Here is a 12,144-nt window from a genome sequence, read left to right as displayed (position 1 = left end):
ACCCACCTCGGGTATCAAGAGACCTGCTGCTGATCAGCTGTTACTCTTGACGGGCGCAATGCCATATGAGCAAACTCAAAATCGCGGTAAAGTGTGGAGACCACTTAGGGGGTAACATAGTTTATCTTTGGGGTCTACCAAGAGCCTCCCGTGGAGTGACAAGGTTTCCAATGAAGATGAAGATGATGTGATCCCCTGAGCGAGTCTGCGCCGGACTTTTCCAGAAACGGGCCCGTACTCCGGGGCCAAGGTTCTACGGGTATTGTCCGGGGTCCTTGCCACGCACCCTCACAGTTTTTTCAGGGACGTCAATGGCGTGAGATCGCCAAAATGACGCTGGCACATCCAGGTACCTCGTTCCTGCGCCGAGGATCGTCAGGAGGAAATCCGAGGACAGCATTCGATTACCGGTTACGTGGAAAGTTCACCATGGCCAGCGGCTACTAGGCCACCTCGTATTGATGAGCTTCTAGAATTTCGAGAAGACATGGTACAAGATGAAGCAGAGAACGGCATGTCAAGATGTGCAGGGACGCTAGTACTATTGCCCAGTGATAGAAGACAAAGGTCAACCGTTTTACCAGACTGATGGGATCGCATTGGGATCGACAATCAATATTCAATTGTCTTGGCAAAACATCAACCCTACGACGATCGAATGTTTAATTTTGCTACGATGCCCGATGGATTTGTAGTTCGACCCGTCGGACGCTAGACTGGGCTGGATAGATAAGCACCGCCTAGATCGAATCCTTTGTTGTTAGCTGAGATAGTTGCGCCTTGTTGCTTTGCTCCAATTGCTTTAAGTTGCATTACATAACCAGTTTCGATACTCCTAATTCATGTACCGTTGCCTCAAATCAGGAATGGACTAAATCTACCGGGACGGATGGTAACATTGTCTGATACCACCGAAGCGAAGCACTCGGAGAATAGACCTCTCACCGATCAGGATTCAGTATCAAATAGCGTCCATTACAATATTGGTTCTGACATTAATGTGTCAAGTGTGTCATGGAACAGATATTCATCAGACTTCTCTGTTCGCCATCCCGCTTACGCAAACGGAGGTATCGAACCTCACAAGGCGTCGTCCCTCGAAACGAGGCTGGGGATGCCCCACAACATGTGGAGCAGAAGATCGCAGAGCTCGAATAACATGAAGTCATGCAATGCATAATGCGTTCAAAGTTCGCAAGGCTAGCGAAATGAAACGAGGAGCATCCGAATGATAATGGTCGTCCCGGTAGGCCCGGCCGGAGATCCGAATAATATCTAGCAACTGCTGGCACAGCGTAATGCCGTCGGAGAATTCAATTGACGCGACTGATGAGAAAATGAATTAATCTCAACAGATATGGATAAAAATGGGTCAGCCCTTGATAGTGGTTCAGTACGGTCACTCATCATCAGTTACGACTACACAGCTTGTCTGGTAATGATTGTCCTTCTGAGATGTGTATGGTTGAGAGACGATTGCAATACAGTGTACTAACCGGGGAAGGGTGAAAAATGCCGACAGTTCAAATTGGAGTTCACCGTTGCAAATGCAGCTTCGACTTATGGCAAGCGACCAGGCGCTAATCAAAGAATATTCTGTCAGCATTTACAACAAAACAGGACGAGCAGAATAAGACCCTTCATTCCTGGTCAATGCGATATTTATATCTGCGGGATGATTTGGCAGTTGGTTTGCAGGTCGGTAGCAAATCGAGGCATATTGACGTCGCATGATCATGAAGGCGCGTATTGATTGGATTTCGATGAATCAAAGTGTCTACGGCGGCGGTCGTGATGGTCGAGATCTCTCGCCAAGTATTTGTCCGTACAGTTCAGGCCATCAGTACCTGGCCTTGACCGATGACTTTATGTTCTTGTGCCTTTTCAAATGAAAACGTTCGATTGATTGATCAATGATGCAGTGACATCCCATATATCGTTGGCAGAGACCACGGAAGCCTAGGAATGATAAATTAGTTCCCGTATCGACCACAATTGCATATGTTCGTCGTTTGTTCGAATTCCGCCTGCGCACTGGATTCGTGAGATTCTTCCCCTGTTCGTCATCGATACGCCCAAGGCTGTGTGATTCGACATGGTCTGGCATTTGCGAAATAAAGGGATGACCGTCTTCCTTCTCTTTAGCAGGGTTGACAAAGTATGATAGTAGTGGGAGAGTTGCTATCACTCAGCGGTTCTGTTCGGAATTTAGTTCCATGGAAAGCGAAATTCCATCAAAATTGATCCTGATTGGTAACCTTGCTCACGTGTCAACAAAGCCAGGTAGGCCAGGCCCGGGCCAGGGTCGCCTGCCTTACAGCTAGTTCGTGCCAGCTTGTGCGTGCGTTCAAACCATCATCTACATCGTGATGGCGTCTGAAGCTGAGAATATATCGCCCACTTCTCAAGTGGAAGAATCAGATCCCGACGCGCTGCTTTCGCCGCCTCCCGATGCTCGGCCGGAACCTGGGCTTCGTGGCAAACCCGTTCGCTGTGAGTGGCTCCAGTTTTTTTTCCGGTGATCCACAGTTTGAGCGTTCTCCATAGGGTATGATGTGAGTGGACGAATTTGGAACTTGCACTTAATTTTAGAGGTTAAGTGGGAATTATTATTATGACATAGGCGGATAGGACGGAGTCGTACACGCGAATCGTGCCTTTCCAAGAGTTGCATGATACCTCTGTGGAGTGAGTGGCAAGCATTTTGATAGTCTTTCTTGCTTACGGCCTTGAGTCAGGTTCTTCTACAAGCCAATCACACTCACTGCGCTGGGCTTGGGTCTGGCTGCACTGAGCTATGTGGCCATGACTCAGGACGTCCTGGAAGAAGGCCGGGACAAACGGCGTGTGTGCGTTTCAATGATGTATTTGTGTATGGTCTGATAGTAACGCCAACATTATTCAATAGGGGCGCTTATGCTGCAGTAGTCTCATTCCTCATGTTCTCGATGATCCAATTCAGGGATGGACCCTTCATTCGCCCCCACCCTGCATTTTGGCGTGCAATACTCGGAGTTAATTTACTTTATGAGCTTGCTCTCGTCTTCCTGTTGTTCCAAGATTTAAACTCTGCGCGACGCATGATGACTCTTTTGGATCCTTCACTAAACCGGCCTTTGCCTGAGAAGAGCTATGCGGAAAACTGCGAATTAACACCGCAGAACATATGGGTGAGGTATTTTTATCATTGCTACAAGGTTTTGTGATATTGATCAGTCTACAGGATGCAATCGACATATTTTGTCTAGCGCATGCTCTGGGCTGGTTTGGCAAGGCCATGATACTGCGCGATTATTGGTTTTGTTGGGTATTCCTAATTTATCTTCCATTTCAAAAGGGTCTACATCTCAGCCCCTTAGATTCTGAGCATTGCATTTGAATTCGCAGAGTATAGCCTACAACACCAACTTGCGAACTTTGCAGAGGTGTGTCCCTTGGAACTGCCCCATGCCTATTAACATTCATTTAAACAAACTTGTTAATCGACAGTGTTGGTGGGACCATGTACGCTATCGTTTCTGTAGACTTGATACTCGATAATTTTGCCTCCGCAGTGGATACTCGATGTTCTAGTCTGCAACTGGCTAGGAACTTATCTGGGTGAGTTTCGGGAATTTCGGATGTGAAATATCGGGGATGCTGATGCGACAAAACAGGCATGAAGACTTGTCAGTATTTGGAAGTGAAGGTGAGTAACTATCTCCGTTTATCCTGCAACCGCTTGAAATACACATACGTTTCAGCCTTACGAGTGGCGTGGTCTACGGCAAACTAGGGGACTGCGATCAAAGGCTCGCCGGGTGCTTAGCCAGTTCTCCCCACATGATTGGACGGCATTCAAATGGGAGGGGACTGCATCATTCATACACTATGTGGTAGTCGTATTGCTCCTAGCAGTCTTTCTTGCTGCGGAGCTGAACCCATTCTATCTCAAGGTCAGCATGCTGATATGCTGGTTACCCTGGTTGCCATTCTCACGGAAACCGTAGAGTCTCCTTTGGATGGAGCCCGATCATCCAATTGTGATACTAAGGCTGGCAGGCGTCTTTCTTTGTGCATTGCCTGCTGTACGAGAGCTTTACCAATACATAAACAACCCGAGGTATGTATCATGTAAGTGATTATCGAATATCGCCTCACTTTTAGCGCTGTTAGGAAAGCGAAACGAATGGGGCAACATGTGTGGCTCCTTCTAGCCACGATCCTCACCGAACTTCTAGTGATTACTAAGTGGAGCAAGGGTCAGTTTACGGAGCCGCTTCCATTGTATGTTCGGTGGGCATGGATGATCGGAGGAATCTTATTGGTGTTATATCCGGCGATCAGGGTGCGTGCCCTTTGTTCATTGTGTGTTTATGTCTTTGGCGTTGGCTGAAGCCGAGAATATAGTTCGGCGTGCCGAGTGTGCGCAAGTATGTCAAAAAGCAGAAGCAGAAGCGGAAAGGGAAAGGAAAAGGAAAGAAGGCGCAGTGAGAAACCGAATTAAATTGTTCGTCTCCTCTATATAATACTTGTAGGTACCTATTGTGCATGAATGAGGTTCCCCTGTTAACTTAAGTTACTCGATGAGAAACGGAATATTCTGGTGCTTACTACTAGATGTGATTAGTCATTAACACAGCATTGGTCATCAATACGGCACTGTGCATAGATTGCCCTGGTCCAAGAGACAATCGTTCGTTCATCCTTGTTCTACAACTGCCATCACCACTGCTACCAGCACCACCACCACATTCTTTTCTGCGACTGCGTACACTGTAGGGCGCATTCTCAGATCTGCCATGGACAACAGCAACGGCGGTAACGACGATGGTCGTGGTCATCGTTTTGGTCACAACTTCCATCTACCAACGTCAATTCAGAACGTATTTCGAAATATAAATCAGGCTTTCTCCCATAATCATGGTCATCCTGCACAACAGGACTCTACACAGGAAGTCGTCATGTCTGACGCGCTCCCGCCCGAGCCTATAGACGCTCACGTGCTTGCTGTGGATCCTAACAGGACTCCACTTCCAGAAATTTCTGCTCTTCCGCTCCCCACTGAAACCTCCCAGTCTATACCATCCGCAGAAGACGTAGACATGCCACTTGCTTCCAGCACCTCATCCTCACAAGCCCAGTCCACCCACGATGACGATGAAGACTCCATGCCTGAGCTGCGCTCCGTATCAGACTCTGATGAGTCAGACGACAGCCAGTCCTCTCATTCAGAAACAATACCCAATCTCCTGGCTGTCGATGATGACCACGACAGTGACTGGACGGATGATGAAGACGATCTACCACCGCTCGAGCCTATCGCCGGGAGTAGACGTGCTCGGGTAGAGGATGATGTAGACGAAGCCCGGGATCGCAGGCATCCCTCAGAGCGTGTAGGTCGTCCTGCCTCGCCTCATTTGCCTCTTCCACAGCCGTCTGACCCCGAGCAGCACCCACCTGCCGGCAACCTGGCGTTCTTAGATGGCTTCTTGGCTCCCTTATTTGGGATGAATCCATTGCCTGGTGGTAATGCAACTCCGGGAGCTGGACCTGGCGCTGAGAATATCACGGTAGAACAGACTGGTGAGGGCATTGCCCATCCTCCGCAACCGCAAAATAATCCAATCCCTGGTCATGCTCATCATGCCATGCCTGTCTTAACTGCAGGTTTCACTTTCACCATACCTGTTGGAGGTCCTCCGAACCAGAATGGAGGTGGTCCTGCCCCACCCCCATTCGGTCCAGCGAACGTGCAACCAGATGCTGCTGGAGGTCAAAATGATTTTCTCCAAGCATTCGCAGATTTTTTGCAGCAAATGCAACAATTCGGAGGGCTTGATGATAGTCGAGAAGATCCTGAACGAGCAAAGAAACTCATTGCAGGTCTGGAGACCGTACCCGTAGGGCTCGTAAAGCGCTTGGAGAGAGTTGGTGGCGCGCCTGGTGGTCATGTAGATGGTACAGAGACTACCGACTCGTCCACTCCGGGATGCGCAATCTGTTGGGATACTTTACTGGATGCCGAGAGTGATAGCTTCAAACCGAAAGCTGCAGAGGAGCCACCTACTGGAGCGACAGATTCTGACCTACCGTCCAGTTCCAACTCTCCGTCAGAAACATCTGTCTTTGAGGCACCCAAAATCATCTCCCTTCCTTGTGCCCATGTCTTCCATGAATCATGTTTGCTCCCCTGGTTTACGAGGGCGAAGCAAGCAACGTGCCCAACATGTCGGTTCAACATTGATCCTGAGAACCTTACCAGTTCGCCGCTTCCTCATCATCCTTTCAACTTTGGAGCGCCCCGTCCAACCCCACAAGCAAACGGTGCTACTCCTGCTGCGCAAGCAGGTACCACACCTGTGCCTAATGCAGCACAACCCATACCAGCTCCTACTGCCGAGCAAGCCGCAGCCGCTCCTCCGCCTGCAGGACCCGCCGCCCCTGAAGCAGCAGTAGCAGCTGGACCAGCGCCTCAGCCTGCAGCTAACCAGATTCCCGCTAATTTCTTCAACCCTGGTCAGCAGCGCTTCAACCTGTCGAATGGCGTGCCTGTTGGACCTGGAGCCACTGTACATATCCTACAATTTCCTGGCGGGGGGAATTTCCAGGACTTACTTCGTCGTGGAACAGGAGCTGTTCCTGCTGGGGCAGGCCCCATGCCGCCACCTCCACCTCCATTTCCTCGCACCCGTACGCAGTCGCTTCCTAACATCGCGGATAACCGTCCCACCGGCGGTCCACAAGCGGGCGATTTTTAACCATCGGCCTCGATCTGTTCTTCGACGAATCGTTGCCTGGAGGTATACCACTGCCACAGCAGCAGCCTCCCACACAGGGGCAGTCCCAGTCACAAGGGGAGCCGCAGTCACAGGAACAGCCTCAGCCTCAAAACGAGGCCCAGGAGCAGCCCCAGAATCAAACTCCAGGGCCAGTTCCAGGGCAAAGGCAAGGTCAAGCACCAGCTGTCGGCGAGGTGCCCCAGGAGTTCCAAAACTTTATCAATAATCTCATTCAAAGCGCTACGCGTACCTTCATCCCCGTTCCGATCTTCACCAATGGACCCGCTGTACCACAGGGGCATTCTCAGCCTGCACAAGGGCAAGAGCCACCTGCTGATGGAGCACAGGTTCCTCCAAATGCGCCCCCTCTAAATGGTGCCCTGCCGGTGCCACCATTCAACTTCCCGCATGCGCACCCCATTCGCCCGACGCGCCCTATGCCTCCGCGCCGCGAGAGGAAGACATGGATGCTGCCCGCCGCCCCCGGTCCCTCTCTGCGGCAACGCGTGGAGCAAAAGGAGCGCGAGGCGGGCCTACGGTGCTACGATCCTTCGTGTGGTATTGGCCCGTCTGACGAAGACCCCGCCCCTGAAATACTGGCTGCGTCAATGAAACAGCTCTCGATACATCCATTGTCACATCCTGGAGAAGGATCTTTGTGCGCGCATACATTCCACCCTGCGTGCTTGGTTAGTGCGGAGCGCGTTGCTGGATGGGGCGCAGAAGATAAAGCGGAACCGTACGTGGAGGTGTCATGCCCAGTGTGCCGTGATTTGGGATCCGTCACGAGGGAGGAGTGGGAGGAGGGCGTGTCGGCTCTCTGAATGATCGATCGATATTGCGATCGTCCGTTCATTTTTGCATGCTTCTTTGAAGTGTACCTGTATGGTGAGTCATGCTGTGTAAGGTTAGGGAAGCAAAGTGTTCTGATCGTGTTTCTTGTACAGTCTTGTCTCTAGTAATGGTGTCTCATAACGCACAAAAAATGCCACTTCTCAGATTATTTTACGTCTCTAGATCGTCAATTTCATTGCCTGTTATCGCAACATAGTTACATGTATGTATGCCCCGTTCTAATTGCACACACGCAATATATGCATTCATGGATCATGTTCATGGATCATGTTCATGAACATCTGAACACTCATCGAGCCTTATCGCCGCTATATGTAATGAAACAAAAAGTCTATTGCCAAATACAATACACAACTGGCGGTGAATTTTGTTGATGTGGAACTACAGTATTATTATCACTACTCGTTGCCTTGTTATAAATCGCCCCATACTCAAGCACTCAACTTCTTGCGGAGGAGGCCCTTGAGGGTCTCGCCATCCTCAGCAAACTTCTTGATACCCTCGTGCAACTTGTCAAATGCCATCGAGTCCTGGAGAAGAGCCCAGCGGAACTCAGGCTCGTTGTCGACGAAAGACACCTTGGCCATAGGCTCGGCTTGTGCAGCTGAAGAAGAGATTTAGCCGTTTGGTACATGGAAACTAGAAGGGTACATACCAGCACGGGCGTCGAGTTTCCTGGGAACGGGCTCGGTCGAGTTCTTGAGTTCCTCGAGCAGTGCAGGGGCAATGGTGAGGAAGTCAACACCAGCGAGGGCCCTGATCTCGCCAACCTGCAAACCGAGTGAGACTCGTGCGATGCTGCATGAGCGAACAAATACGCACGTTACGGAAGGAAGCGCCCATGACGATGGTTTTGTAGCCGTGTTGCTTGTAGTAGTTGAAGATCTTCTTCACGGACTGGACACCAGGGTCTGCATCACCCTCGTAGGTCTTTCCCGTCGACTTCTTGTACCAGTCGAGGATCTGAATGAAAGATGTCAATCGGTAAAACATAGATTAGACAAGTGATGGAGACATACACGACCGACGAAGGGCGAGATGAGGGTGACACCTGCCTCAGCGCAAGCGACAGCCTGGCCGAAACCGAAAAGAAGGGTCAAGTTGCAGTGGATGTTGTCATCACGCTCGAGTTCACGAGCGGCCTGGATACCTTCCCACGTCGCTGCGATTTTGATGAGAACACGCTCCTTCTTGATACCAACAGACTCGTAGAGGGCAATGAGCTCCTTAGCCTGCGAATACATAAAATAAGAAGCCAGTCAATGTATGCGACAGAATCACTTGCCTTGGCCTTGGTACCCTCTTTGTCGAAGGAGAGACGGGCATCGACTTCCGTCGATACACGGCCAGGGATGATAGCAAGAATCTCCTTGCCGAATTCGACAAGCTGATTATAAATATTGATTAGTAAGAGCATCAGCGCAAGACTGACAAAGACAGACCAGACGGTCGATAGCAGCATCAGTTTGCTGCTCGAGGCTACCGCCCTTGCTCTTGCCGATCTTGACGGCGGCATCGATGAGGCGGGAATATCCTGGCTTGTTGGCAGCAGCCAAGATCAAGGATGGGTTTGTAGTAGCATCCTAACAGTATGCTGTTTAATTACAGGTGCATTAAACATAGATTCGTTGCAGCTATTACCTGTGGCTTGTAAACATCGATTGCTGATAAGATTAGCCAGAATATCAGGGTATGATCAACAGGATGGAATGGCGAACATACATTCGAAATCACCGGAGTCGGAGACAACAACGGTTCCGGTTTGTTTGAGAAGGTCGAGAGATGTGGTCATGATGGTCTTTGGGAGAGATAATGGGCTGGTCGAACGATGCTTGCTACCAATGATATACGCGCTCAGCCACGGTGAGATCATAGATCGGCCCGTCCCGAACGTGAGTGTTTTATTCCTCTTTGGTAATTTCTGGAACCAGTAGCCTTTTCTGGTACAACTTTCGTTGAAATAACATCACAGTTTTTGCATGATTATTCATAGGCTCTCAGATTGTTGTGGGATCCCGGTGTCGGTTTTCCACAAGCGTGTCTCCTTTGGGGGCACTCCCATCACTACTCGCTAATGGCGACAAACGTGTCTTTGACTTTTGAAGAAATCCGCCCGAAATTTGTCGACGAGAAAGGCATTGCACTCCCACAGGTGTGGCAGTCGCCCTTGCAACAGCCAGTCAGCTCTTGGGATGGCGTCCGGTTCCTAGTGCAATGTAAGATTGCTGTGCCGTCGCTCATAAGCTGATTACAACTCCATGTGAATTGTGTTTAGGCTAACCTCTCATGTCAGGTCTGAAGCCACTCAACGATGGGCTGTATGAGAGCATTTGAGCTGGAAACGAATGGGCTGTTCAATGTTGCGATAGCAATGTTTACACGGACAGACCGGTACAAAAATTTGTTTCAATCAAGGCTCTTCGACCACTCATATTCGAGCATGCGGGTTCGTGGATCGGCTCTCCTAAGAGAAACTTGGTAAGTCAAAGTCACATCCTCGACCTCGTATAAACCCACCGTAGGTATATCATAGGTACATTATTAACCATTATAGATGTAGCGGTCAAAACCATCAGGTAAGGCATGTAATACCTCCACGTTCTGCCAAAAAATTTCCTCGTCAGTTCATCCACACAAACTTGTGTCTACCATTCGTTGTCCTGAAACCAGCCATACGGGTTGTCTTCTTGGCTACCCTAAGCTAGGTTTCGTTGTGCCAGAAGCGGGCATGTAAATGTACACGAGTCTGCAACACAATAGCATCCAGGACCTGTCGCGAAAAGTTTCAAGCAGAAGCCCCCTGCCTCGAGGTTTTACGAAGTATCTATACTTCTCTGTTCCGAAGGGTCGGAGCCCATGACCTCGATGTCAAATGTTTGGCGGTGCTGGTACGCCAAAAGGGACGACTTCGCAAAATAACGCTATTGGACATACTTCTTCGCTTCCTTGGTCTCGTTAACTCGCAGACACCCTATGATATCGTCGGAGTTGACAGCCTTCACAACATGGGATCGCGATTGCCCTACGTAAATGAGACAGGCTTCGCTACGTTGGCGTGCCCAAACTGGCCTTTTGAAATGATGACGTCGGGGGGTTTCAACGATGCCGAAATACTGACAATGGCGAGAACGCCGTCCAGGATGTCACCGGATTGTGAAACTTCGCGGAGTTCCCCGGTAGCCCTAGAATTAGATGTAAGAATGCCCAGGTATGCGTGAAACTTCGAGTCTCGACAGCTCAAGTTCATAGAAGACATTAAGTGCCGTTATTTGAAACTTTCCAATGGTGGAATTGTTCCGCCCTTCTTGATGGCACTTGACAAGAGATCCCATCGCTTAAGTGCCATCAATTGCATGGCAAAGTTCTCGGAAAATAGTACCAATTATATCATTGAGTTCAACTGTTCAACGTTCTGAGAGAAGAGGAAAATCGTTGGGGGCAAAAGACAGAAAACAGATAAGTGGTGGTAAAATACCGAGTTGCAGCTCAGAACTAAACTACCCAACAGGGTGGAGATGACACCCGGTGGCTAATTACCATCAAATGATGTTGACTCATCGTTCAGCTTGGAGGGGAGACACCATGTTGTCGCACATGCTATGCTACGCTCACTCATCACTCATGATCTATCAATCCCCGTCGAACTCATTATCAGCCTTACAACTTGGAATCACGTTTTCGATTTGGTTGTCGGCTCTAGACAAATGGGACCTACGCACTCTTTTTTCGACCAACCCAATATTTGCTTCGAGATGTCAGTGGATCAAGCCAGCGGCATGAAACATCAAGCACATATACGTACGCACCCAAAGAATAACACAAGACGTTAAGCAGTAAACAGATACTCTGCGAGCTGACTACTTGCAGTAGACTCCTTAAAGTTGAAAGCTGGTATTCCCTAGTTGGAGGATAAGTAGCTGCAGGTACGAATAGTCGGGCGCATGAATCGTAGGGCGAATACCACGCTTATTGTGATGGGTATCCACAATAGGTCCCGCCAGAGATAAAGTTCCAACAGTGGATCCACGATATTGATTGGCAGTTCCTACAGGCTATGAGGAGGCTGACAGCACTGAAAATTGAATGACTCGTGAGATTGAATACGTCGAGAGTCGCAAAGCTTGTGTACAGAACTGTTTTTGGACAATATTAATGTCATGAGACATGCTGAAACGACAGTCAGAATGGCAATTGAACCAAAATCATTATGAAAAGTCTAGATAGTGGCGGCGTCGGTGTGAAAGAATCCTAAAGGCACAGATTAATGTGATTGATGGCGTCCAAATCAAGACAAGTGACTGTGGATGGGTCATTAGAGCAGAATAAAGTAAGCAGGACAACGATAGACACCTTTATTCTCGAGTTTTGAGTACAAGATCTGCCCATTGAGCAGTGACGCCGTAGCATCGGGAATGTCCCTCAGGAGTCTCTTTACAGGTCCTATGCAGTTGACATGTAACGTAAATTTACGTAGACATTGTTCAAGATGATTTCTCGGATATCGTCGAAATGAGAGCTATGCAGATTG

At 49.3% G+C, this 12,144-nt stretch overlaps 4 protein-coding genes across 4 annotated transcripts; 3 read left to right on the top strand and 1 right to left on the bottom strand.

Annotated features, from left to right (window-relative positions):
• Nucleotides 1-2,204: 2,204 nt before the first annotated feature.
• EDB93DRAFT_1179943 (phosphatidyl serine synthase-domain-containing protein) lies at nt 2,205-4,546 on the top strand. Its single transcript, XM_041450624.1, has 14 exons — nt 2,205-2,493; nt 2,548-2,555; nt 2,624-2,688; nt 2,739-2,849; nt 2,909-3,170; nt 3,224-3,307; nt 3,360-3,425; nt 3,490-3,504; nt 3,555-3,600; nt 3,657-3,688; nt 3,744-3,935; nt 3,990-4,102; nt 4,156-4,327; nt 4,390-4,546. Exons 1-14 carry the CDS (start codon nt 2,370-2,372, stop codon nt 4,471-4,473), a joined length of 1,374 nt encoding a protein of 457 aa, XP_041302156.1. The 5' UTR covers nt 2,205-2,369; the 3' UTR covers nt 4,474-4,546.
• EDB93DRAFT_1179932 (uncharacterized protein) lies at nt 4,547-7,927 on the top strand. Its single transcript, XM_041450623.1, has 5 exons — nt 4,547-5,375; nt 5,433-5,565; nt 5,650-6,717; nt 6,783-7,649; nt 7,709-7,927. The coding sequence occupies exons 1-4, from the start codon at nt 4,782-4,784 to the stop codon at nt 7,583-7,585; spliced, it is 2,598 nt and encodes an 865-aa protein (XP_041302155.1). The 5' UTR covers nt 4,547-4,781; the 3' UTR covers nt 7,586-7,649; nt 7,709-7,927.
• Nucleotides 7,928-9,495, bottom strand: EDB93DRAFT_1179931 (uncharacterized protein). The gene is made up of 8 exons (XM_041450622.1): nt 9,339-9,495; nt 9,258-9,280; nt 9,059-9,199; nt 8,902-9,003; nt 8,636-8,848; nt 8,439-8,579; nt 8,272-8,386; nt 7,928-8,220 (listed from the first exon to the last, which is right to left on the bottom strand). The coding sequence occupies exons 1-8, from the start codon at nt 9,487-9,489 to the stop codon at nt 8,048-8,050; spliced, it is 1,059 nt and encodes a 352-aa protein (XP_041302154.1). The 5' UTR covers nt 9,490-9,495; the 3' UTR covers nt 7,928-8,047.
• On the top strand, nt 9,496-10,881 carry EDB93DRAFT_1179924 (uncharacterized protein). The gene is made up of 4 exons (XM_041450621.1): nt 9,496-9,841; nt 9,898-10,094; nt 10,150-10,239; nt 10,384-10,881. The coding sequence occupies exons 2-4, from the start codon at nt 9,928-9,930 to the stop codon at nt 10,832-10,834; spliced, it is 708 nt and encodes a 235-aa protein (XP_041302153.1). The 5' UTR covers nt 9,496-9,841; nt 9,898-9,927; the 3' UTR covers nt 10,835-10,881.
• Nucleotides 10,882-12,144: the final 1,263 nt, after the last annotated feature.

This window comes from Suillus bovinus (assembly GCF_016758785.1).
Source record: "Suillus bovinus strain UH-Sbo-P2 chromosome Unknown EDB93scaffold_103, whole genome shotgun sequence".
NCBI lineage: Eukaryota > Fungi > Basidiomycota > Agaricomycetes > Boletales > Suillaceae > Suillus > Suillus bovinus.
Note: the sequence above shows the minus strand (reverse complement) of the source record. Positions and strands in the feature narration are given on the sequence as shown.